The sequence below is a fragment of the Zalophus californianus genome, chromosome 6 (genome assembly GCF_009762305.2).
Source record: "Zalophus californianus isolate mZalCal1 chromosome 6, mZalCal1.pri.v2, whole genome shotgun sequence".
NCBI classification, from domain to species: domain Eukaryota; kingdom Metazoa; phylum Chordata; class Mammalia; order Carnivora; family Otariidae; genus Zalophus; species Zalophus californianus.
This window is the reverse complement of record NC_045600.1, coordinates 141,746,220-141,773,394: the sequence shown is the minus strand read 5'-3', so window position 1 is coordinate 141,773,394 and position 27,175 is coordinate 141,746,220. Positions and strand designations below refer to the sequence as shown.

Here is a 27,175-nt window from a genome sequence, read left to right as displayed (position 1 = left end):
CGCCTGGGTGGCTCAGTCGGTTAGGCGACTGCCTTCGGCTCAGGTCACGGTCCTGGAGTCCCAGGATCGAGTCCCGCATCGGGCTCCCTGCTCGGCGGGGAGTCTGCTTCTCCCTCTGACCCTCTTCCCTCTCGTGCTCTCTGTCTCTCATTCTCTCTCTCTCGAATAAATAAAATAAAATAAAATAAATAAAAAATCTGAAAGGAATATTCCTTTAAAAAAAAAAAAAAGTTAAAAATGACCGGGCGCCTGGGTGGTTCAGTCGTTAAGCGTCTGCCTTCGGCTCAGGTCATGGTCCCAGGGTCCTGGGATCGAGCCCCGCATCGGGCTCCCTGCTCAGCGGGAAGCCTGCTTCTCCCTCTCCCACTCCTCCTGCTTGTGTTCCTGCTCTCACTGTGTCTCTCTGTCAAATAAATAAATAAAATATTTAAAAATAAATAAATAAATAAAAATAAAACCATGTATCCATTTAAAAAAAAAGCTAAAAATGACCAAAATTTTAAAAGGCATTTAAAAGTTAAAAAAAAAAAAGGACCTCCCCCACCCCCCACCCAGGGTGATTCATGTGACTATTAACATTTTGGGAAGCACTGTTCTAAAGTTCATCTCCTTGACTACAAGGCCTCCATGTCCTTCCCTCACTCAGAAAATTCTTCCCTTTTCTTTCTTTCCTTTTTTTTTTTTTTAAGATTTTATTTATTCATTTGACAGCGCGAGAGGGAACACAAGCAGGGGGAGTAGGAGAGGGAGAAGCAGGCTTCCCGCCGAGCAGGGAGCCCGATGCAGGACTCCATCCCAGGACCCTGGGATCATGACCTGAGCCGAAGGCAGACACTTAATGAATGAGCCACCCAGGCACCCAAATTCTTCCCTTTTCTTAGAGGCATCCCCAGATGTGAACTACCTCCCTTGTTAAGCTTGGCCCTGCGACGTCCTCCAGGCAATACCACCCCACGGGTTAGGAGGGGGCCCCTCTCCAGTTCTGGGTTGCAAGGCATCCCTGAGCCCCAGAGAGCAGAGCTGGTGCCCAAAGTCCCAGCCAGGCTCTACCGGGCACGGCTCTCTGCATTTCTTTGTCTGCTTTCCTAAGTAGCTGAAAAACACTCCAGGCACCAAACTGTTCCCCAGATTGCCTTCATCTCTTCTTCTCCCCAGGCACCTCTGTCCCTAAAATCTCCTCTCTCCTTTAAACAGAAAAGACGCCAGATGCCAATACACATAAGAACATCAAATGGAGTAGGGAAAGAAAGAATTCTCCCTTCTCCCTGGAAATAACTGTAGTTTCGGCTCAGCCAAAATTTTTTAGTGCGTGCGCACACACACACACACGCACAGGAAAGATATGAAGCAAAATATTAAGTGTTTTTTTAGTGGGTGGTAGGATTTCTCTATTTCTCTATATTTCTAATTTTTCAAAACTGAATGCCTATTACTTACATAATCATAAAGATAAAGTTTTTTGTTACGGGAAATAAGAAACTTCCCATAGTGATGGAATATGTGATTTCAACATGCATTTTTAAATAGAGAATGTCTGTCTTGCAAAAATTAGCCTGTGAGGGTTACAAAGCTTCCTCATACGATTCACTGTACACAGAAAAGTCTTTTATGAGCAATGTTGGCTTACCAGAGACAAGCAACAAAGTTGGTTCCCAGATCTTAGAAGGAGGTTGTAGGGAAGCCTTCTGGAAATCTCGGGCCCTCCTCCAAATGAGAACATATCTTTACAGAAGATAAACTGTATCTTTTGTAAAAAGGGAGTTCTTAAGAGAACTACTTCATTATCATATCAGTTGGTGATAATCCCTGCTGGATCCTTTTTATCACATTAGACCTTAGATGCTTTGTTTCCAATCTCTACCAAGAAGGAGTTGGATTGGTTAATTATCCTGGAAGTGGTTCAGCTTCAAAGGGTTTCAATAATTTTGCTGTTTGTTATTATGAGCAAAGATGAAAGCTGCTCATTTTGTTTCTAATTTTATTCTCTTTTAGGTGAATTATCTGAATCCTTCACAAAGAGTACATTTAAATGGATAATTCTAAAACACAGCCTTAAAAAATTAATGGGTTTGTTGAAAAAGATGTAAAATACAGACGAGCAAAAGCTATCCCCACATTTATTTATGTATACGTGTGTGTATATACACATGCATGGATTTTTTTTTCCCCCAAAGAAATGGCGCATTAGTGGGGAATTTTTCAACTTCAAGTGCCTGAACTTTACCACTCAAAGTAGCTTGGGCAAGAAAGGAATATTTATTGACTCATAAAACAAACTTAAGGAAAAGCCAGGGTTATTTCTGGCCTCAATGACCAAAGACTTAAAGTCTCTCAGGACTGCTTCCCTGCTTCTGGCTCTCTGTGGCCCACTCACTCTCTCAGGCTGCAGTTCATGTGGCAGGAAACATGGCTGCCCATCGGCATGGCCTCGCCTCTTCCCATCTTCACCTGTAGGCAGGAACAGGTCTTTGTTCTTTGGTTCCAGATTCAGAAGTGCCAGGGCAGGTCCCTGACAGGCTCAGCTTGAGTTACCTGCACACTCTCTGACAGATGGTCATGGCCGGGTGGCACGGTGCTGTGACCGGCTCGGTCGGGGTCCAGGACCCACTTCCAAACCACACCCGGTGACAGAAGGAGGGTCTGTAAGAAGACGCCAGCTCGCATCTGAACCAGGGTGCTGTTTTCTCCAGAAAGATCAGGTACCATTTCTTGTAGAAGGACAGTGTGTGGGTGGACAAATGACAAATATCTACTACATACAAATGGGGTCATATTTCGCCTGTTTTGCCACATGGTTTGTTTTTTTTTTTTTTTTACATTTTTCATTTTTCCATGTTCTACGTTATTTCAGTGGTGATAGCATTTAACGGCAGAGCGATATTCTATCCTGGAACCCAGACATGGTGACTAGAAGTCCAGACCAGAGGCACCCACTAAGGTTGGCAGAGCAGGGAGACAGAGGATGCCTGAGTCCTTGAAGGCATCCCAGAGTTGCTGTCCCAGCCCTACTTTCTACACTTCTTTTTTTTTTTTAGATTTTATTCATTTATTTGACAGAGAGGGAACACAAGCCGGGGGAGTGGGAGAGGGAGAAGCAGGCTTCCCGCCGAGCAGGGAGCCCGATGCGGGGCTCGATCCCAGGACCCTGGGATCACGACCTGAGCCGAAGGCAGACGCTCAGCGACTGAGCCACCCAGGCGCCCCTCCACTTCTTGATACATGAGAAAAACAGCTCCTAATTTGGCGACACCGCAGGAGTCAGGTTTCTTTTACATATAGCCAAGCGCAGTTCCTTGTAGAGATGCTTCCAGGCAGCCTTCTGCCATTAAAAGTAGGCCAGGAAAGTTATCACCAACGGGAGAAGTGGGAAAATAATGATAAGAACCCCGGAGGGGTTGAAAGGGAAACTGACATAAAAGAAATTGCTGCCTGTTTCTTATTTGAACTGTGAATAGCAACTGACCCAGAGAGCATCCCCAAGTCAACATGTGGTAGTTACAGTAGGGTAGAAATGGCAGCCATAGATGAATTGGGCAGAAAGAGGGTCAGAGGTAGCACCCCAAGACTTAAGCTGTAGAGCATGGAGGGTTCTAGAAGTCTCCAGTTGCTTCTGACGAAGGTAATCGGAGTAGCTGAATTTGAGAGTCGGGAAGCCTCCCAAGGGGTCACCATATGGCTGAGGACCTGTGGCCAAGGTGTCAGGGCAGGAGCCCAAACAGGTACCGGAGAGAACAGGCCGCCAGGCGTGAATGGGTCAGTGGAGATGAAATGAGTCCAGAGGCTGACACGGAGATCTGGTGAGGTGAGGTGAGCGTGAGTGGATGAGCAGGGGCCAGTGGAGAAGGTCAGCTGAGAACTGGGGCCCCTTTCCCCAGTGCTTCCCCTTGGAACCCCGTATCATCCTGGGAAAGGGTAAGTGGAGGGGAGACCCTTGGGGGAGATAGACAGCTCTCATAGGGAGTTTAAACTTTAAACTAAGGTTTACCCAAATTTGACTGTTTTAAACCCAAAATGTTATTTTAAACTGGTAAGCTGAATAACTGCCCAGGAATGAGAATCTCCTGAGGAATCTTAGTTTAATTATAGACACTTCAAAAAAAAAAAACAACCATTTTTTTTTTTTTTACATCTGTGTCATACTGTGTACATTGTGACTGCCCATCCCCCGCTCCCCCATACATCTCTCTACTAGAAGTTTCCTGAAGGAGGTGTCACAGGGCTTTGACAGAGTATGTCACAAGGAAAATGTCTTAAAATTCACTTTAGTCCGGTGGCAGCCAGTCTCCAAGGTGGCCCAATGATCCATGCCTCCTAGTATTCAAGTCCTTGTCCCATACTGTACCAGGAGTGGTCTGCATGACCAAGAGGACATGACAGAAGGGAGGGGATATCACTTCCGAGATTAGGTAAGCTTCTGCTTCTTTCTCTCAGCTCTCTCACTCTAGGGAAACTGGCTGCCATGTTGTGAGGAGAGGCCTATATGTGAGGAGACAGCCACGTGAGCGAGCTTGGGAGCACATCCTCCAGCCTCAGTCAGGCCTTGGGATAAGTGCAGCCCCAGTCCACACCTGGAACATGATCTCATGGGAGACACTCGGTTAGAGACACCCAACTAGTGTTCAGATTCCTGACCCATAGAAACCATAATAAATGTTTGTCATTTTATACCACAAAGCTTGAGGGGTAATTTGTTATGCAGCAATAGATAATATACTCCCTTAGAAAGTCCAGTTACATGCGGCGTCTGGGTGGCTTGGTCAGTTAAGTGTCTGACTTTTGATTTCAGCTCAGGTCATGATCTCAGGGTCGTGAGATCGAGCCCCATGTTGGGCTCTGCGCTGAGCGTGGAAACTGCTTAAGATTGTCTCTCTCTCTAGGGCACCTGGGTGGCACAGTTGGTTAAGCGTCCGACCCTTGGTTTTGGCTTAGGTCATGATCTTGGTGTCATGGAATGGGGCCCCACATGGGGCTTGTGCTCAGCATGGAGTCTGCTTGAGATTCTCTCCCTCTCCCTCTGCCCCTCCTACTTGTTCTCTCTCTCAAATCTTAAAAAAAAAAAAAGATTCTCTCCCTCTGCCCCTCCCCCCTACTCTCTCTCTCTCTCTCTCTCAAAAAAATTTTTAAAAATTTTAAAAATCCAGTTACAGCACCTGCTAAAAATCTTTCTCTCTTTTCATCCTCTCCTCCTGCATTGCCTTCTCTCTGGCACACCTGTAAGCACCCAACTCCTTACAGGTCACGGGCCTTCCCTGAGTGGCCACCTGGTGTACATGGCCTCATGTCCTCTAACTGGCTGTTTTTATTATGTGATCAAGCTTCTCCTCCCCTTCTTCCCCCACATCTGCTTATGATGAATACAATGCTGAGAGAACAAGACTGGGGCAGAAGAAACAGAGGCCAGAGAGAGAGAGGTAAGGGATAGCCGCAGTCAGGTTCAGTGACTTCATTCCCCTCCCCTCCACACTCCTTGCTGATTGATTGAAGAGCCATGGACTCTTCCTGATGGCAGAATTCCAGAAAGACCCCAGAGGGGCCTGGAGATTCCTTTGATTCTATAGTTCAGGTCCTGAACTATATTCTAGTTATATGAGGCCCGGCACTCCCTAGGTTTGCAGGGTGTTCCTCGCTGTTTCTGGTTCCCATGAGATTTGTTTTCCCTGTTTCCGTCTAACTAAAATACATCTGCTAAGTAAAACCAGACATTTGTTTATCGTGGACAGAATTCTCCCAAATACTATTGTGGTTATCTTGCAGAGGACTACAGTGATATAGCAAAAATAATTGAGATGCACTAGCTATTTGGGGGGGGAGACAATATTATTTGGTATTTAATATCTTCTGTGGTTTCTCTCCCCTGTTGGCCTGTGAGCTTCATGAAAGCAATGGTCATACGTGATTCCTGTGGGTAACCACAGTGCCCGGCAGAATCTGGAATGTAGAACATTCCCAGTAACTATTTGTTGGAAGATGTTGGAATATGTTCGTTGAAGGAATGGTGAATTAGCATCGAGGGAGTCTTCACGTTAGCCATGCACTGGTAATTCTAAAAGAACAAAATGTTGTTGTTGTTGTTGTTTTTCTTCTTCTTCTTCTTCTTCTTCTTCTTCTTCTTCTTCTTCTTCTTCTTCTTCTTCTTCTTCTTCTTCCTCCTCCTCCTCCTCCTCCTCCTCCTCCTCCGCCTCCTCTTCTCCCTCTTCCTCTTCCTCTTCCTCTTCCTCTTTTTCTTCGCATTGAATCAACAAATAGGTTAGACAGGTGCGTTTTCTCCATTGTAGAGAAAGACTTGGACCCGGCCCAAAGTGAACACTAGTTCTCACATAAGACCCAGTAGCCGCCACAGTTTGGAACCCAATACACGTTTCCTAGACTATCTGACACCCTCGCCAGCCTCCTCGGGCTATTGACAGGTGTGTTACCCGGTGGAATTGTGAGGCTAACGGAGGGGAGCGGGACGTCTGTTTTCTGCTAACGGCTTCTGCCTGGAGTTTCTTAATGCATAGCCTGAGTTGCCCTGGAACCGGCCGGCGGCAGACACCACGCAGGCTCCGGCCCTCCGGGATGGGGGGCCTGGCAGAGGAGCATCCACATGCTGGCGGCGATGAGCCGCCCGGCGCTTGGCAGGGCGCGAGGTGCCAGAGCGCGGGAGCCGCCGCCGTTGGTACATGGCTGCTCCGCGGCAGTCGGGTGAGGCCAAGAGTTTCGCGTCTGCAGATCCCTCTGTCAACTCGGGAGAAGCAGTTCCCGCCGTAGGGAGAACTGGGCTTCGTACTCGCCACCGCTTGGACCTGGGTATCCCGGGACTCCGAGTCCTTTGAGGTCTTGCTCGAGACTACATATCCCAAAAGGCCGCGCGGTGACTGAAGGCTCTATCGGCCTATGAGCGGACGAGGCTTCTGGTCGCGGAAAATGAGGAGCCAATGGTAAGGGGACAGGGGCGGTGTTTTCCGGCTGCGGGCTGTCGCGCCCAGAGTCCCACCTGTGTCCCCACAGCCCTGTCACGAATCCCGGTCGGGTTCAGGGAGGGACTGCCTCGGCGTTGTGGGCTGGGTGCGGCTCGGCGGTGGAGGACTCTCACTTCCTGCTCCATCCCCGGCCGGGCCCCGGGGCGGTGAGTGACGCGGACAAGGAGACCGCTGCGGTAGCCTGGGAGCTGCCGAGGGGCGTGGAGGGGACTCGCCCGCCGCCGCGATGTGGTCCCTGCCAGGTCCCCGCGCTCGCCTTTCGGAGCCCGCGGGGGTTTGCTGAAGAGTGGGGACAGGTGGCCGCGGCTTTCTGTGCCGTCGTCGGGAGAGCCCATCCTCTCGATCAATGTTCTTGCTCCTCGGAGGTGGTCTCCGGGCTCCAGCTTAGCGCTGCGACCCTGTGACCGCGGCGCCCTGACGGGGCCTCTAGCACTGGCAGGGGAGGGCGGGGGGACGGGTGTCGGCCCACCGGTGCCGTCATGTCCCTATTAATAACCCCAGCGAGCAAACTGGTGCTGCTCACAATGGCACTTAGTCAGCACCTCTGCGCTCTGGGGCCTGCGGGGGTTACCTGTCGGGGTGGGGGAGGGGGGCAGGAGACGGGGTGAGAAACAAGGTTTCTGTGACCGTGGCTGTGAACCCCCAGTCCCGCTGTCTCCTGCAAGTGGGCCCAGCAGTTGTGTTTCCTAATGGACGTGGAAATAAAATGTATGCTCCAAACTTACCTCCTAATGACGTTATTTAAATCCAGAGAGGAAATGTATCCCGGCGGTGTTTAGGTCCTTAAACATTCAGTACTTTATAAATGACCGATAGCAATGTGCGGAAATGCATAAACGTTTCCATGAAAAGTGTGAGTGTCTTCTAGTAGTACCCAGGTGCTTTGATTGGTGAGACAAAAAACGGGGAAAGAGTTAAGCTTCCTCACTCCAGTCTGGTTCCATCGCCCACTGAAATGCAGAATTTTTTGTAGCAGGTTCAGCTGGCTGACTTGTGTTTGTTTCTATCGGAAACTCTTTAAGCCACCCCCACCCCCCAAAAAACACAAAAGACCCCAAAACAGAACCAAAAAAAAAAAAAAAAACCATTATATTTCTTTGTGACTCCTAATGCCTTACAACATATTACTGAGTAAATTACTGATCCATCTAGTAATCTGACCATTGCCCTCCAAATAATTTTTTCTTGATACTGCTGTCAGTTTTATCAATGTGTCAATGATTGTTTTCGGGCCCCATGGGTTTTGTTTTGTGCTTATCTTCATTAAATTTTACTTTATTTTACAGCTTATCCATGTCTTTTTAAATCTCATTTCTGATTCCATTAAACCTTGAAATAGAATGGTACCCAGGGTCTTGTTCCTTGAGGTTGACACCAAATCTACAAGCCAGGAAAAGTCAACTGTTCTCATAACTAATACGAGTATAGTGAAGTCCACAATTTTCTAGCTTGCCGAGGAAAATGTAGCTGGAGAACTTTTCACAAATCAAGTCATCCCGACACATTCTCTTCTTTGTTTATCTTGTCCATCGTGAACCATTTATTTCTCAAAAAGTTAATTTTCCAAAGACTGAGGGTTCTGTAGATGTGTTTGGGAGCTCCAGGCCTCACTTCATGATGTGAGTGTTGGCCAAGGGAAAGATGACGTAAAAACAGAACAAGAAAAGCAACCCTTTGGTGGTTGACCGAATTTACCTCATAGCTATTCTAGGCAAGGGGGGTTTTCTTTGGGTATACTGGTGGCCGCTGGGACTGTCTTTTGGTTTTGAGACAATGGTTAGAATGGTTAGAATGTCCAGAGAGCTTTTGATGCATACTGAGGTCTCTTGCTTTAGGAACTGATGCCTCTCAATGATGTGGCTGGGGACTTCAGGGAAGAGTGGGTTACCTGGACACCGCTTAGAAAATCCTATTCAAGGATACCACCCGGCACAGTTTGAAGAATGGGCTCTCAAAGGGTAAGGCTGCTACTCTCCTTTTAGATTTTAGACTTAGATATTGTGAGAAGGTCCAAGTCTGAGCAGGCTCTAGGGACACTGGTCTCTTACAGCACCAGCTCTCTGTGAGAATATTTGTTGCCTCCCTGGCAGAAAAAGAATAACTTCCACTTTTTTTTTTTTTTTTTTTTGGCATGACTTTCATTTTTATGGCACTTTATAGCTCAGGGATATCTTTGATATTAATTTTCTTGTTAATATCTCACCATAACCCTTTGATGTGGGTATTATACCTCTTTCAGTCAGGACCCCAAGACTCAAAGTTAAGTGGCAGAGTAAGAGTCCAACCCAGGTCTTTGTGGCAAAGGGGAGCTGTGTTTTTTCCTGCCACTTCAAAAACAGACAAACAAAACAAACCTCCAGTGCTCTTTCTAAAATACAATGGCTACCCCTTCTCCTTGCTTTACTTCATAAGTAATATACGCCCCTTGAAGGAAAAGAGAAACAAAATGAAAAGCAAAGTCCAATGCCATCCCACGACTGAAGAGTTACTATCCTTCCAAGCATTGTTCTAAGGATATATGTAATTAACAAAAACAAAAGAAAAAAATTGGGATCTTACTTGTATGTTCAGTTGTGCATCTTACTTTTTTACACAGTGTATTGTGAATATATATTGACAACAATAGTCTTCTATACATTGCTTAAAATAACCACTTAGTAATTTATTGAATGGAATATAATAACTTACATTAGATTGAATCATATACTTGACCATTTTTAAACCATTTTTTAACTTATACAATGGCAATTTCATATGGCTCAATCAAATATGATTATTCCTTTGTCACGGGACATTTAGGTCATTTCCAGATCTTCACCAGTATTGTAATGACCATCTCTTGGCTAACTGTCTTTCTTTTTTAGGTCTTGTTTATTAAAGTATAATTAGTTAGTAATTAGCTAATATACCTTTTGCACAACTTTTTTTTAAGTTTTATTTATTTTTCTTTGTAATCTTTACCCCCAACGTGGGGCTCAGACTCACAACCCTGACGTCAGGAGTCACATGCTCTTTCAACTGAGCCAGCCAGGCGTCCCACAACTTTTTTTTTTTTTTACTTTTTTTTTCATTTCCTTAGAATTCCCAGAATTAGAATTGCTAGATCAAAGAATAGATACATTTCTAAGATATTTGATATTTTTGCCCAATGCCTTCCAAAAAGATTGAATTATTTATTCCTGCAAGCATTATATGAAAGTGTCCATTTCTTTACATTTTACCTATCATGGTAGGTATTAAAATTTAAGAGTCTGGGTTAAATAACAGTGACAGCTAACATTTTTTGGGGACTTACCACTTAATCCTTACAACAACACTGTGAGGTAGGTCTTACCATTATCCCTCGTCTACAGATGAAGACCCTGAGACACAGAGAGTTCAAGTCACTTTCCTGAAGTCACACAGCTAGTAAGAGGAAGGGTTAAGATTGAAACTTAGGCAGTTTGCACTCTTTACCTCCATACTACATTGTCTAACTGTATCATTGTTTTTATTTGAATTTCTTTGGTTAATGGTAAGGTTAAAGGTTTTTCACATATTTACAGACTGCGTGTATGTGTGTGTCTGTGTGTGAATTGCCTATTTATAGCCTTTGCCCTTTTTTTCCCCCCCTTTACAAGTGTTTGTCTTTTTCTCTTGGCTATATCTACTGCTGCCCTTCTGGGAAAAGTTTAAAGCCCAACATTATAGTTAACTTCCCTGATTCTTTCTAAGGGTGAGGTCATGATGGCATTGTTTCTGATAAAATCATGGGTTTAGCCTTGTGCCTTCAGAGATGAATTATTGTGCTCACTCTGGAGTTTCTATCACCCAAGTCTGGTTGTTTTGTTGTTGTTGTTGTTTTAATGGGAGGAAAGGGGCTATTTTCTTAGCCTCTTGGGGAGATCACCCTGTTTTATCACTCCATCATGGCAGCCCTTTCAATGAGACCAAACACACCTTAGCTTAGCATCTCACTGGGCTTTCTCCTCCACTTAGGGAAGGAGGAGGGCTTGCCTTTTTGGTCAGGCATTGTATGGTTGGCTCAGATTAATATCCTATATTCACCTTCCTGTTATAGGATTTCCAGACCCAGTGTAATCTCCCAGCTGGAACAGAAAGAAGTGCTACCAATCCAAAATTTTGAGGCAAGGAAGATCCTAAGGGAAAGTCATACAGGTGAGATATGGATATTATCCAGTGGGAGGAGATCTAGCATTTTAGCCTTGGTTTTTTTTTTTTTTTTTTTAAGATTTTTTAAGATTTTGAGAGAGTGAGCATGAGAGATGGGGAGGGGCAGGGGTGAGGGGGAAGCAGACTCCCCACTGGGCAGGGAGCCTGATGCAGAGCTCGATCCCAGGACCCTGGGATCATGACCTGAGTCAAAGCCACCCAGGCACCCTCAGCCCTTGTTTAGATGAAGATTTTGGAATGCTGCCATAGACTTTGTTCTCACTATTTGAAGTTTAAATTTGACTTCTTGGGCAATCAGTAATTTACCATATCAAGTCTTCATTTTATTTTTTTTAAGTAAACTTTATATGCCCAACGTAGGGCTTGAACTCATAACCCCAAGATCAAGAGTCACATGCTCTACCGACTAAGCCAGCCAGGTGCCCTTAAAGTCTTCATTTATTGTTTTTTGTTTGTTTTTAAAGATTTATTTTAGAGAGAGAGAAAGTGTGTGCAAATGGGAGGAGGGGCAGGGGGAGAGGGAGAGAGAGAGAATCCTCACGCAGACTCCATGCTGAGTGTGGAGCCCCAAATGTAGCTCGATCCTGGGACCCTGGGATCATGACCCGAGCCGAAGGCAGATGCTTAACCAACTGAGCCACACAGGCACCCCTCAAGCTTCATCTTTTTTTTTTTTTTTTAAGATTTTATTTATTTATTTGACAGAGAGCAAGTGAGCATGAGCCAGTGGCAGGGAGGGAGAGGGAGAAGCAGACTCCTTGCTGACGCAGGGCTTGATCCAGGACCCTGTGATCATGACCTGAGCTGAAGGCAGATGCTTAACCAACTGAGCCAGGCATCCCCCAAGATTCATCTTAAAAAGGGTTTAGGAATTTAAGTTTTCTGTAAGCTTAATGAACTTCGATAAACTTTTCACAAAATGAGAGGCGCCTGGCTGACTCAGTCAGTGGAGCAAGCGACTCTTGATCTCTGGGTTGAGTTTGAGCCCCACACTGGTTGTAGAAATTACTTAAAAATAAAATCCTTTTTAAAAATTAAAAAAAAAAACAAACCTTGGGGCGCCTGGGTGGCTCAATTGTTAAGCGTCTGCCTTCGGCTCAGGTCATGGTCCCAGGGGCCTGGGATCGAGCCCCGCATCAGGCTCCCTGCTCGGCGGGAAGCCTGCTTCTCCCTCTCCCACTCCCCCTGCTTGTGTTCCCTCTCTCGCTATGTATCTGTCAAATAAATAAATACAATTAAAAAAAAAAACTTTTCACAAAGTGAAATTAAGTGTAGTCTGTTGCCAAAGCGCTAATCTCAATCTTTCTTACTGCCTTCTGATGTTTTTTCCTGATAACTGAGTAACTTCATTCCCTGTTACTTTTGTTAATTTTTCAGACTTTGAGAATCAGGTGACAAAACTCAATCAGGACATTTCAGAAACAGCAGAACAATGTGGAACATCCTCAGAAAGGGCCAATAAAGATATTTCTCATACTTCTAGATGGGGAGGAAACTGGGAGAGGGACCTTGAATTAGAAGGGCAACATGGAACCCTACCAGGAGAGGGCCAACTGGAGCCGCTTCCACAGGAGAAGGATTTAAACAAGCTGCTGGATGGATATGTAGGAAAGAAGCCTGTGTGTGCAGAATGTGGAAAAAGCTTTAACCAGAGCTCCTATCTCATAAGACACCTAAGAACCCATACTGGTGAGAGGCCTTATAAATGCCTCGAGTGTGGGAAAGGCTTCAAACAGAGTTCAGACCTTGTCACCCATCGCAGAACACACACAGGAGAGAAACCCTACCAATGCAACGGGTGTGAGAAAAAATTCAGCGACAGCTCTACACTCATCAAACATCAGAGAACTCACACAGGTGAGAGACCCTATGGGTGCCCACAGTGTGGAAAGACCTTTGGGCGGAAGCCACACCTCATAATGCACCAAAGAACCCACACAGGAGAGAAGCCCTACACATGTCTCGAATGCCATAAAAGCTTTAGTCGAAGCTCAAACTTCATTACCCATCAGAGGACCCACACGGGAGTGAAGCCTTACAGGTGTAGTGACTGTGGGGAAAGTTTTAGCCAGAGCTCAGACTTGGTTAAACACCAACGAACCCACACCGGAGAACGGCCCTTTAAGTGCCCAGAGTGTGGGAAGGGCTTTAGAGATAGTTCTCACTTTGTAGCGCACATGAGTACTCACTCAGGAGAAAGGCCTTTCAGCTGTCCTTACTGCCACAAAAGTTTCAGTCAGAGCTCACACCTGGTCACGCACCAGAGGACACACACAGGTGAGAGGCCATTTAAGTGTGACAGCTGTGGGAAGGGATTCGCCGACAGCTCTGCCCTCATAAAACACCAACGGATCCACACGGGGGAAAGACCCTACAAATGTGGCGAGTGTGGGAAGAGCTTCAACCAGAGCTCCCACTTCATTACTCATCAACGAATCCACTTAGGAGACAGGCCCTATCACTGTCCCGAGTGTGGCAAAACCTTCAATCAGCGTTCCCATTTTCTCACACACCAGAGAACACATACAGGAGAAAAACCTTTCCACTGTAGTAGATGTGACAAGAGCTTCCGTCAGAAAGCACATCTTTTATGCCATCAAAATACCCATTTGATCTAGGAAATGGTTTGAAGTGCTTCTTCTGCCCCTTTCCAGATTTTCATTTCTGTTGTCTTCAGGTGCTCCATATATAGAAAGCCTGAACATGGGCATCAGTGGCTCAAGTTGGGCCTTTTCCTACGCTTTAATGGTGAGGATAAACCCATAGGCCACAAATAATGTTTTGAATACAAAAGACATTCCTTCAGTGTTTTTAACTGACCTTAGGGAAATGTGAGTTTGATGGTTGATGCTTGATTACTAAAAGAGGAGTGAGATATATGTGGCCACATTACCACTATTAATGATTAATATTTGAAATCGTATAAGCCCTTAATACTATGTAACACCTGGCCCTTAAACGACCCTCAATACGTTTATTAGCCTTATGATTCAATAAGAATTCATTAGCGCAGCCCCACAAATCCAGAACTTGCAAGAAATTAGATTGCAACTAGAGGATTTGGGGTATGAACACAAAAGATTTAATAAAACAGAAAACACTCTCCCTATCCAGTGCTATGCAGACGTTAGTCACCAGATGTCTCATTGCCATGGCAAGGCAGAATTCTCATAGAGGATGTCTGTGGTCTTGTGACTTCAAGGCCGAAAGAATTTCAGAAGCTCTTTGTACACCAGTGTATGAGGTACTCCCACTGGAGGTTTGCTGCCATCTGAGGCATAGAAAATATCTGGCGGTGAACAAGCCAGAAGAGGCTGGAAGAGGACTGTAAAACGATGGAAGCAAAATTGCGGAGACGTTAAATATCACAGGGATCCTTCCTGGCATTTAGCTGAGGGGAACAACTCCTGTTTCCTAATCACCTGGCTCATGGGCCCTTTAGTTTTAAGTTTAATGCAACTCTGATTTTTTTTAGAATCATTCATTTTATGCACTAGTACATTCCTATATTTAATGGAAATAAATTGAGGGAAGGCAGTGTGTTGGAAAGAACACTGCCTCCATTGAGAAGGGGGGTGTTTGAGCGCTGGCCCTGACATTTAATTTGGCCAGACTTTACCTTCTCTCAGCCTCTACCTTACTTACCTCACAAGGTTGTTGTGAGGATCTAAGGCGTGTGTGCGCGCACACACACACACAAGCACTTTTTTGTTAAATTATAAAGTAATAATATCTCTAAAATTCAATGTTCTGGTATTGGTGGAAATGTCTTTCCTCCAAGGAACTCTGGCTATTATTTCTCCAGGTGTCCCATTTTCTTCATAATAACAGCTTTCTTTCTTTACCTGTTGAAAACCTAAGGCCCCAAATCGCCGAACAATGCATTGTGGGTACACAGGTGACAGAAGAGCCAAAATTTGGCTGCAGGTCTCCTCTACAACAGCAGAGAACGGACCGCCTCTGAGATCTGCTAGAGTCTCTGAGACACTGCATGCAGGACTGGATGCCCCATATTATATGCATCAACCTGTTTTGAATTTGAATTTGAAATGATGGAGGGATGTAGCCTAAGTTCCAGGGAGCCTTACAGGATCCTGTGCTGGGGAGTGGGAGGGGAAGGGTAGACACAAGTGGTTACGGAGGGAGCTAGGTTTGTCACACTTGGAGAGAAAAGAGGTGAGCTGAAGGTATTCTTCTTTCAAGCCTTCCTGTGGCAATACAGACTAAATTATCGGGTGAGCCTTGGAACAAGAGTTCATTTTCTTTCATTATATGGAATGCTGTCCAAGTGCTGTAACCCAGGGGGATAGAACTCAGCTGATAACCTAAGCTCTTTCTTTGAAAGAGTAATTAGATTTAAAAAATCTGGTTAATCCGGTGCAGCGGTTCTCAAGATGTGAGCCCAGACCAGCAGCATTAGTGTCACCTGAGAACTTGCTAGAAACCCACCCCAGAGCTGCTGAATCAGAAACTAGGCGTGGGGCTCAGCAATATGTGTTTCAATAAGCTCTCCAGGTGATGGTGATACATGCTCTGACTTTGAGAACCACTGTTTTAAAAGGTGTGTCTCCTATTAAACACAGCTGCAATACTATTATTTCTCCTGAAAAAAAATGAGCAGTGATTGACAGTATCATCAAATATTTCAGTCAATGTTCACATGTCCCTAGTTATGTTTTTTGCTTTTGTTGCTGTTTTTTAGTTTGTTTGAATCAAAATCCAAATAAGGTCTCCATATCAATTGGTTGGTATGTTCCTTACAAGTCTTGCTCTGTTCCCCTCTTCCTCTGTTTTATTCTTGTAACTTATTTGTTGAAGAAAGCTGGTTGTCCTGTGGTGGCCCCCCAGCTCTGTGTTTGGCCAATTCTATCCTCTGGGGTCCTTTAACGTGCTCCTCTATCCTCTGCTTCCCCCACCCTTTTTTCTAAAAGATTTTTTTTATTTATTTGAGAGAGAGACAGAGTGTTGTGTATGTGTGTGAGAGAGAGAGAGAGCACAAGCAGCAGGTGGGGGGGAGAGGGCAGAGGGAGAGGGAGAAACAGACTCCCCCCTGAGCAGGGAGCCCGACCCCAGGACCCTGAGATCATGACCCAAGCCGAAGGAAGATGCTCATCTGACTGAGCCACCCAGGCACGCCCCGCTTTTTTATAGATTTTATTTCTTTACACCCAACATGGGGCTCAAACTCACAGCCCCAAGATCAAGAGCCACGCGCTCCACCAACTGAGCCAGACAGGTGCCCCTGCTCCTCTTTCCTAATTTTGGTATTTGGATCTGTAAACATGACAGATTCAGATTTAAGGGCAAGAATACTCCATAGTGATCTTGTGTCCTTCTACCGGGAGGTACATAGTGTTATTTTGTCTCATGATGTTAGCAGCCATTGAGAAGCCCTTATTTCATTTGGTTTTGCCAAATGGTGGTGTTTTATTTCCATAATTTATTCCTTCATTTATTAACTGAAATACTTCTACAAAGAGAACTCCCTCTTCCCAACTCTCTGGTTTCCCCAAGGTACAATTTATATAGGGACAGCACACTAGCTCTTTTTTGTTTTTTTTTAAGATTTATTTATTTGAGATAGAGACAGCGAGCAAGCAAAGGGAGAAGAAGACAAGCAGACTCCGCACTGAGTGGGGAGCTCGACATGGGGCTCAATCCCAGGACCCCAAGATCATGACCTGAGCCGAAATCAAGAGTCGGACACTTAACTGACTGAGCCATCCAGGTGCCCCCACACTAGCTGTTTTATTAGACTATCTTCAGTTTTTAAATATCACTGCCTGAATTTCAGCCTCCATGCCCTAGATTTCTGAGGTCCTTCCCATGAGAGACTATTTCTGGACATTTATAACTGCATAAATCTCACAACTTTTCTAATGTACTCCTTTGTTTTTCCCCTGACTTACTCCCCTCCAGTTTGTCTGGTTCCCCCATAAAACAGTGTTCTAAAAAGTTCAGTAAATACTCGAATGATTCCTTAGTCAGAGATGGACTCCAACTTGCCAGTTCATACTTGCCAATACTATCCTGGCCTGAAGCAGGAGAGGAAGCCACATCCCTGTTAGCAGGGAATGATTCTGCCTCCCTTTTATGATAATACAAGAGTACACCATCTTCATTTATCTACCTAAGTATTGTTCTAAATCAAATACGATCCATATGTTAAACATATGGATGTGTCTTGCAATGTGTGTCTTGCTTTGTGGTTCTGTCTCACTCACACACACACACACACAGCCACAAGTAGGAATATTTAAAAGCTACTGGTGAGAGTTGAGGTAGCTGACTTTGTGTATTTCCCTTTGTTTCTAACCTATGACTGGGCCCTTGGCTTATTGCACGTGCTCCACACTTCCTCTCTCCATCGCTTCAAAATCCACTTCCTCACCACGCCCCACCGATTTTCCCTCTCTCGTTCCTCTCAAACCTATGTGGGACCTTTGTCCCCACGGCCACTCCCCAGCCTCTTTTCTGAAGTCCTGCCCTCATCTCCTAACTGATATCCCTGATTTTGTTTTTGCTCTAATTCCTTCTCATAGAAACCAAAGTAATCATTTAAAATCCTAAATCTAATCACATCAGCTATCTGCTTAAAAGCCTGCAGCTTCCCATTGCTTTTAAGATAAAAACCCAAATCTGGTGGCTGGGGCTTCGCCGGCCTCACTACGTCTGCCATTTTCCATTTTCAGAGTCTGTTGAGTGTAATCTTGCTGCTTATAAGTACCTGTGCTTATATCCGATCCTTGGCACCCAGCCTCCTGGACAGGAATAAAACTGGATCGTTGGGTATGTTGTGGAAGTGGCCAGAACTGGTGCACGGAAGAGTCCTTACGTTGCAGTATGCTGTGTGACGATGGCCTTCAGCATCCTCTTCATACAGTAGCTTGGAAGAATATCAGATTTTGGGGCGCCTGGGTGGCTCAGTCGTTAAGCGTCTGCCTTCGGCTCAGGTCATGATCCCGGGGTCCTGGGATCGAGCCCCGCATCAGGCTCCCTGCTCCACAGGAAGCCTGCTACTCCCTCTGCTTGTGTTCCCTCTCTCGCTGTGTCTCTCTCTGTCAAATAAATAAATAAAATCTTTAAAAAAAAAAAAGAATATCAGATTTTAACTGCCATCAGATTTCAGTATGAAAAAAGGACTTACAGAAAATAATGGAATGAATGGTTAACCCTTTTATCTCTGAACATTGAATGAGATAAATTTCCAGCTGCTGTTCTCTATTTTTATTATTGGGCCAATGTTCTGTATAAATAGGATGTAACCATTTAATACTCAAAGAGTTTAATATGTCTGTAACAATCAACCTCAGTACCGTCACTACAATATTACATTCTGCAAATGTTATTCTGTTATGTCAGATTTCTGTTTTTAGTGAGGTATCTCTAAGGCACGTAATAGAAAACAAAATTGGTAAATGACCCAAGTTTCTTTCACTGTGATTCGGGAATGATAAATCCTTATAGAATGAGAGAGGAAAAAAAAAAAGATAAAAACCCAAATCTTTAACCAGACCTACAGGGCTTCCCTTGGTCTAACAACACCCGCCCCCCCACAGCCTCCTCTGATATCACCTTCCTTCTCACGTTCCCTCCATTCCTTGATCACACCAAGGTTGTGCACACCTTAGAGCCTTGGTCCTTACAGATTCCTCTGCCCAGAATGTTCCTGGCCCACATCTTTGCTTAGGTTCCTATTTATCAACCAGCTTTCAGCCTGAAACTCACCTCCTTGCAGAGACTTTCCCTGACTGTCCCCATCACCTCCTTGCAGAGACTTTCCCTGACTGTCCCCATCACCTCCTTGCAGAGACTTTCCCTGACTGTCCCCATCACCTCCTTGCAGAGACTTTCCCTGACTGTCCCCATCTAAGTGAGTCTTCCTCTCCTCATACTCACTATCCCACCAGCCTCTCTTATTGTCATCAAAGTCCATACACCTGTCTGATAGTTTCTCGTTTATTGCTTGTTTGGGCAAGCTCCACGATAGGAGGGAGCCACTTCTCTTGTTTACCATTCTCTTCCCGACACCTAAAATAGTGTCTGACAATGTAGTAGGTGGTCAATAAATGCTCACTGGATGGATTAATGGATACATACTCACAGGCAAGGAACTTACTCTGTTGGAAAAGTAACAGTGTGAGACGAAGCTGGACACGTGAGCGAGGGTCACACCAAGAAAGCTCTTAGTTGCCAAACTAAGGATTTCACATATTATTCTCTGAGGCCAGGGATGTTGCTGATGGTCCAGTAGAGGCCAGGCATGATCAGTAGCTGAGGAAATCTGATTTGGCGGCTATGTGTAAGTTATATTACAGAGAGAGAAACTGAAGGCATTGAGATGATCTATGATATAAAGTGTTTATAGCATGATGTCTGGCCCAGGGCAAGTGTCCAATAAGTGATTCGCATCCCTGAGCATCATGGCAGGCACTGGGAGACAACAGAACAAAGGCAAGATCATTAAATCTTCTCTATAGCTCAAAATAATTCCTAGACCCTATTACTATATTCCTTCCCTTCCTCTGTGTGTGTGTGTGTGGTGTGGGTGTGTGTGGTGTGTGTGGTGTGGGTGTGTGTGGGTGGTGTGTGGGTGTGGTGTGTGTGTGTGTGGTGTGTGGGGGTGTGTGGTGTGTGTGTGTGGTGTGTGGGGGTGTGTGGGGGTGTGTGTGGTGTGTGTGGGTGTGGTGTGTGGGTGTGTGTGTGTATGTGTGTGGGGGTGTGTGTGTATGTGTGTGTGTCAAACTTCCATCCATATGTGGCTATTCTCAGGGCTGTCATGTTGAGGCTCTTTTAATAGGGCTTCCCACCCCTAGCGTGCTTTTGGCTTAGATTTCTCTTTCTCCCTTATTTGCTATATTTTGTTGGTGCCAAGTCACATAGTCTCTGCCTCTGCCCTGCTTTCTCTCTTTTTAAATTGTAAAAGCACCACGTACTTTCTTTGAAATTTTCCATAAATACAGAACTGCCCAAACTCAAAAAAAAAAAAAAAAAAAATGGAGGGCCGCCTGGCTGGCTCAGTCCAAAGAGTGTGCAACTCTTGATCTTGATGTTGTCGGTTCGAGCCCCACATTAGGTGTAGAGATTACTTAAAAAAATAAACTTATAAAAATTAAATAGAAGAAAAGTACTGGCCCCTGAGTATTTTTTTTTTTTTTAAGATTTATTTGACAGAGAGAGAGAGAGAGAGAGAGAGTGCACAAGCAGGGGGAGTGGCAGGGAGAGGGAGAGAAGCATGCTCCCCCTGAGCAGGGAACCCAACACGGGACTCGATCCCAGGACCCTGGGATCATGACCTGAACCAAAGGCAGACACTTAACTGACAGAGCCCCCAGGTGCCCTTGGCCCCTGAGTGTTTAAAAAAAAAAAAAATAGAAATGCCTTGTCTCTTCCTCATTCCCAAGCCCAGTTGCACCACCCAGATTTTAACTCTGTAATAGCCCTGCAAGCCAAGTCTTGTTTCTGGCTCCGCTTCTCTGCCCCTGCTATCATCTGACCTAAGGGATGGTTTTCCATCGGGCTGCCTTGACTTTTCCCTTCAGTTCAGTGTAACAAACATTTACTGAGTGCTTACTACACACCAAATCCTACACTAGACAGTGAAAGAGGCCCACATGTAAGAGCTCTTGAACGTTGAGCAAGTTGCTGACTCTTTATGACCCTCATTTCCTTACCTGCAAAATGAGAATAATGCCAGTACCTTTTTCATGGGGCTGAGTGGGGATCAATGAGATGACACACAGAAAACTCTCTGTGTAGTATCTGCTTTTATCTGCTCCATAAATGTCGATGGCAACAATGATAATGATGATAATCTTCACCTAGGAGGAGTTTATAGTTTAATGGGGAGACTTGAGAATAAGAATTATCTAGGGGCGCCTGGCTGGCTCAGTAGGTGGAGCATGTGATTCTTGACCTTAGGGCTGTAAATTCCAGCCCCACACTGAGTGTAGAGATTACTTTTTTTTTTAAGTTTTGTTCATTTATTGCACGGAGAGAGAGAGAGCGCGAGCGCGAGCGAGGTGGGAGGGGAGGGGCAGAGGGGGAGGGAGAGAGAACCTCCAGCAGACTCCCCACTGAGCATGGAGCTTGACACAGGGCTCGATCCCAGGACCCTGAGATCATGACCTCAGCTGAAATCAAGAGTCTGACACCCAACCAACTGCCAGCCAGGCTCCCCAAGGGTAGAGATTATTTAAAAAAATTTTTTAAATATTTTATTTATTTATTTGACAGAGAAAGAGATAGCAAGAGCAGGAAGGAACACAAGCAGGGGGAGTGGGAGAGGGAGAAGCAGGCTTCCCGCCGAGCAGGGAGCCCGATGCGGGGCTTGATCCCAGACCCTGGGATCATGACCCGAGCTGAAGGCAGACACTTAACGACTGAACCACCCAGGCTTCCCCCCGAAAAATTTTTCTTTAAAAAAAGAGAATTATCTAGGTGAAGAAAGATGGGAAAATATTTTTGGAAAAAAGGGGAAGAGCAGTTTATCTGAAATTAAAAGGTAGAGGGGCACCTGGCTGGCTCAGTTAGTAGAGCATGCAACTCTTAACCTCAGGGTCATGATTTCAAGCCCCAGGCTAGATGTAGAGATTACTTAAAAAAAAAAAAAAAAGAAGAAGAAGAAAAAGAAGAAACTAAAAGATAGAGGCATAGTGTTGGGGGACTGAAGAGCTGGATCTTGGACTTATCCTCCAAGAATATGTTTCAAAGCATGAGCCAAGGCCCACCTGCATTAGTCTCACCAGGTGCGCTGGTTCAAAATGCCAACTTAGGGGCCCCCACTTCTGACCAACTTGGTAAATTTACACTGGAATACTGCCCATCAAGGAAAATGAACAAACTACACTTATATGCAGCAACATGATGAGCCTCAAAAACTCAATATTGGATGCAAAAAATAAGACAAAAATACACATAGAAGGGTTGAAATACAGTAAAGATAAAAATAGGCTAAATTAAACAATATATTGCTTGGAGCAGTAGAGATAAACATACATTGTAATGAAAAGCAAAGGATTTATAAATACAAAATTCGAAGCAGAGTTTCACTGGGATGGGGAAAAAGAATGCTAAGTTTCTATTTCTTTTTTTTTTTTTTAAGATTTATTTATTTATTTATTTGAGAGAGAGCATGAGAGAGAGAAAGGTCAGAGGGAGAAGCAGGCTCCCTGCTGAGCAAGGAGCCCGATGTGGGACTCGATCCCGGGACTCCAGGATCATGACCTGAGCTGAAGGCAATCGCTTAACCAACTGAGCCACCCAGTCGCCCTAAGTTTCTATTTCTTAAGCTGGGGGCTAAGCACACAGGTTTGCTTTGCATCATAATTCTTCAAATTAAAGGCATTACTTACATACTTTTTATTTACAAGGTATTTCACAAGGAAGGAAAAAAAAAACAAAAACAGATAGGAAAACAGAACACTCCTCCAGAGACAGAGCTTTTCCACTTAAATCTCATAAAGTTGGGGTATACTATGGGGAAAAAAAAAAAAGGAAAAAAAAAGACAACCCAAGAACCAAGGCCTAAACAGACACCAGGCCAATCCCCACCATTCTTTCCCAGTCACGACCTCATACTTCTTCATTTCTCTTTCAGGTAAAATACAAATCCTTATGTGTATAAACTAGTGCAAATAAACGTTTAAAAGCTTATAGGCCCACCCTTCTATAAACAGCCAAATGTGGACCCTCCATCTACATGAGGATGCCCCGCTACATTAATAATGCTCTTGGGGCGCCTGGGTGGCTCAGTCAGTGAAGCATCTCCCTTCGGCTCAGGTCATGATCCCAGGGTCCCGGGATCGCGCCCCGCATCAGGCTCCCTGCTCCGCGGGGAGCCTGCTTCTCCCTCTGCCTCTCCCCCTGCTTGTGTTCCCTCTCACTGTGTCTCTCTCTCTGTCAAATAAATAAATAAAATCTTAAAAAAAAATAACGCTCTTATGGACACTTTTTTTTCTCCGGGGGGGAAAAAATGTTTCCACATCTTAGATTATTTCCACAGGGTGTGAATATTTTTACAGCTCTGGTTACTTCCTGCCAAATAATTTTCAGAGCAAATTGTCCCAATTTACAATGCTATCAGTAATTAACGACTACCAGTTTTACCACACCCTTATCCTTGAGAAACAGTTTTACTAATAGACATGATTCTCAGTATTGTTTTAATTTGCATTTCATTGATTGTTATTGAAGTTAAGCCTATTTTTCACATGTTAGCTTCTTTCTTTTATTTCTTCAGTTGTTTGTCATTTGTGTACTTAGGGCTTGGGATCAGGATCAAAAACTTGGGACTATCTGAGGGGTGCCTGGTTGGCTGGTTCAGTCAGGAGAGCATGAGAGTCTTGATCTTGGGGTTGTGGGTTTGAGCCCCATGTTGAGGGTAGGGTTTACTTAAAAAAAAAAAAGACAAAAACTTGACTATCTGACATGGAGAAAGTCACTTACATTTTTCATGTTCCCTTCCCTTCCTCTCCCTACTATACTATTTTTTTGCACTTCGTAAGTTAACACATCTTCATCTTAGAAATATCAGAAACTAAAAAAGGAAACCAAAGCTGGTGGCATCACAATTCCAGATTTCAAGCTCTATTACAAAGCTATAATCATCAAGACAGTATGGTACTGGCACAAAAAACAGACACATGGATCAATGGAACAGACATAGATCAATGGAACAGAATAGAGAGCCCAGAAAAGGACCCTCAACCCTATGGTCAACTCATCTTCGATAAAGCAGGAAAGAATGTCCAATGGAAAAAAGTCTCTACGGGCGCCTGGGTGGCTCAGTTGGTTAAGCGACTGCCTTCAGCTCGGGTCATGATCCCAGGGTCCTGGGATCGAGTCCCATATCGGGCTCCCTGCTCAGCAGGGAGTCTGCTTCTCCCTCTGACCCTCTTCCCTCTCATGCTCTCTATCTCTCATTCTCTCTCTCTCAAATAAATAAATAAAATCTTAAAAAAAAAAAGTCTCTTCAACAAATGGTGTTGGGAAAATTGGACAGCCACGTGCAGAAGAATGAAACTGAACCATTTTCTTACACCCTCCACAAAAATAGACTCAAAATGGATGAAAGACCTCAATGTGAGACAGAATCCATCAAAATCCTAGCGGAGCACACAGGCAGGAGGAACCTCTTTGACCAGTAACTTCTCCTAGTAACTTCTTCCTAGACACATCTCCAAAGACAAGGGAAAAAAGGCAAAAACGAACTATTGGGACCTCATCAAGATAAAAAACTTTTGCACAGCAAAGGAAACAGTAAACTAAACCAAAAGTCAACCAACAGAATGGGAGAAGATATTTGCAAATGTCTTATCAGATAAAGGGTTAGTATCCAAGATCTATAAAGAACGTATCCAACTCAACACCCCAAAAAACAAATAATCCAGTCAAGAAATGGGCAGAAGAGGGCACCTGGGTGGCTCAGTCGTTAAGCGTCTGCCTTCGGCTCAGGTCATGATCCCAGGGTCCTGGGATCGAGTCCCCACATCGGGCTCCCTGCTCCGCGGGAAGCCTGCTTCTCCCTCTCCCACTCCCCCTGCTTGTGTTCCTGCTCTCACTGTCTCTCTCTGTCGAATAAATAAATAAAATCTTTAAAAAAATAAAAAAATAAAAAAAAAGAAATGGGCAGAAGACATGAAGAGACATTTCTCCAAAGACATACAAATGCCAGCAGACACATGAAAAAAGGCTCAACGTCACTTAGCATCAGGGAAATACAGATCAAAACCACAATGAGATACCTCACACCAGTCAGAATGGCTAAAATTAACAGTCAGGAAACAACAAATGTTGGCGAGGATGCGGAGAAAGTGGAACCCTCCTACACTGTTGGTGGGAATGCAAGCTGGTGCAGCCACTCTGGAAAACAGTCTGGAGGTTCCTCAAAAAGTTGAAAATAGAGCTACCCTATGACCCAGCAATTGCACTACTGGGTATTTACCCCAAAGATACAAATGTAGGGATCCGAAGGGGTACGTGCACCCCAAGTTTATAGCAGCAATGTCCACAATAGCCCAACTGTGGAAAGCGGCCAGATAGATGTCCACTGACAGATGAATGGATAAAGAAGAGGTGGTATATACAGACAATGGACTATTACTCAGCCATCAAAAAAAATGAAATCTTACCATTTCCAATGACATGGATGAAACTAGAGAGTATTATACTAAGTGAAATAAGTCAATCAGAGAAAGATAATTATCAGATGATTTCATTCATGTGGAATTTAAGAAACAAAACAGAGGATCATAGGGGAAGGGAGGGAAAAATAAAACAAGATGAAATCAGGGAGGGAGACAAACCATAAGAGACTCTTAACTCTAGGAAACAAACTGAGGGTCGCTGGAGGGGAGGGGGGTGGGAGGGATGGGGTGGCTGGGCGACGGGCATTAAGGAGGCCCCGTGATGGAATGAGCACTGGGCATTATAAGCAACTGATGAGTCACTGAACTCTTCCTCTGAAACAAATAATATACTATATGTTAATTAATTGAATTTAAATAAAAATTTTTAAAAATCATAAAATACACTTAAGCAAACAAACAAAAAAGGGTAAAATCACCTGATATTCCACCTTCTAGAGATGACCACCATTTACTGTATATCCTTTTAAACTTTTCTCTAACAAAAATCGTCACAAATATGTCACCTAATCTTTCTAAGCCTGTTTCCACATCGTAAGATAGTTCCACTTGTCTTTCAAGTTGATGATTAAACAAGCTGGTGTATGTGAAAGTGATTTACAAAGTTCAGGATGTTATATAAATGGAAGTTGCTGCTATTATGACATCAAATACTCTTTTTTCTGCTAAGCAGAAGGACACTTCCTTCCCTAACACAGCCCACCCTCTCCAGCCCGGCATCATCTCTCTAGAATAATTTCCTGCTGCAAGTCTTCCTACTGAACAAGTACCCACTCTGGTTTTCAAAAAATTCAGTATGTAAGATATAGAGAAGAAACAAAGATTAGGGGCGCCTGGGTGGCTCAGTCGTTAAGCGTCTGCCTTCGGCTCAGGTCATGGTTCCAGGGTCCTGGGATCGAGCCCCGCATCGGGCTCCCTGCTCGGCGGGAAGCCTGCTTCTCCCTCTCCCACTCCCCCTGCTTGTGTTCCCTCTCTCGCTGTGTCTCTCTCTGTCAAATAAATAAATAAAATCTTTAAAAAAAAAAAAAGAAACAAAGATTAGTGCAAAGAACAACCTTATACCTACCACACAGCTGAAGAAATAAAATTTCAGGGGCGCCCGGCTGGCTCCGTCGGTGGAGCGTGTGACCTTTCATCCCGGGGTTGTGGGGTGTAGAGATTATACATAAATAAACTTAAAAAAAAAAGGCAGTAGAATGTGACCAATATACATAAAGTTTCCAGTGAATACTCTCTCAACTACCGCCCCTTCCCCAATCCATATTCTACTCTCCTGAATTTGACATTTCTCATTCTGTGATATTGTGATTTATAATAAGAAATAGATATTTAGGGGCACCTGGGTGACTCAGTTGGTTAAGTTTCTCTTGGCTTCGGTTCAGGTCACGATCTCAGGGTTGTGAGATGGAGCCCCACGGCAGACTCTGTGCTCAGTAAGGAGGCTGCCGGAGATTCTCTCCCTCCGCCCCTCCGCACAGAGCTCCCCAACCCTTGGAATTTCCTAAGCGTAGAGAGTGACCAAGGTGTCTTTTCTTATGTTAATGAAGTGACTGTCGGAATGCAGGTCTGGCTGGCGGCTGGTTGCCAATGGAGCCAACCACCCAGTTTGGGAGAGTTGGAATTTTCAGTCCCACCCCCTGACCCCTGGGGAGGGAGGGTGCTGGATTTGAAGCAATCTTGAATGATCAGTGACTTAATCAGTCATGCCTGATGAGGGAGCCCAAGGCTAGCTGAAGACAAAGCATAAGCCGAAACCCTGCAACCTCCCCCCACCCCCCACTTCTGGGTGGGAACGTGTGTAACGTTCTCCCAGGAATCTCCCCACTGTCTTAATGTTAATACCTTGCTAGAGGGAAAAACAACCTTCACTTGAGACAATGGCAAGACCTCTGG

General features: G+C 44.7%; 1 protein-coding gene and 1 pseudogene across 8 annotated transcripts in view; both read left to right on the top strand.

The window, feature by feature from the left end:
• Positions 1 to 16,082, top strand: part of ZNF774 (zinc finger protein 774) — a 35,580-nt gene extending 19,498 nt beyond the window's left edge. For 2 of the 8 annotated variants that reach the window (XM_027571911.2, XM_027571908.2), the window contains exons 3-5: positions 8,798 to 8,920; positions 11,023 to 11,120; positions 12,513 to 16,082. In XM_027571911.2, the coding sequence (XP_027427712.1) occupies positions 8,814 to 8,920; positions 11,023 to 11,120; positions 12,513 to 13,753 (1,446 nt within the window). In that variant the 5' untranslated portion in view covers positions 8,798 to 8,813 and the 3' untranslated portion in view covers positions 13,754 to 16,082. The other 6 variants (XM_027571910.2, XM_027571909.2, XM_035728014.1 and 3 more) reach the window with 6 other exon arrangements.
• A 1,682-nt stretch (positions 16,083 to 17,764) lies between these two features.
• Positions 17,765 to 18,137, top strand: LOC113909154 (annotated as a pseudogene).
• The last annotated feature ends 9,038 nt before the right edge of the window (positions 18,138 to 27,175 follow it).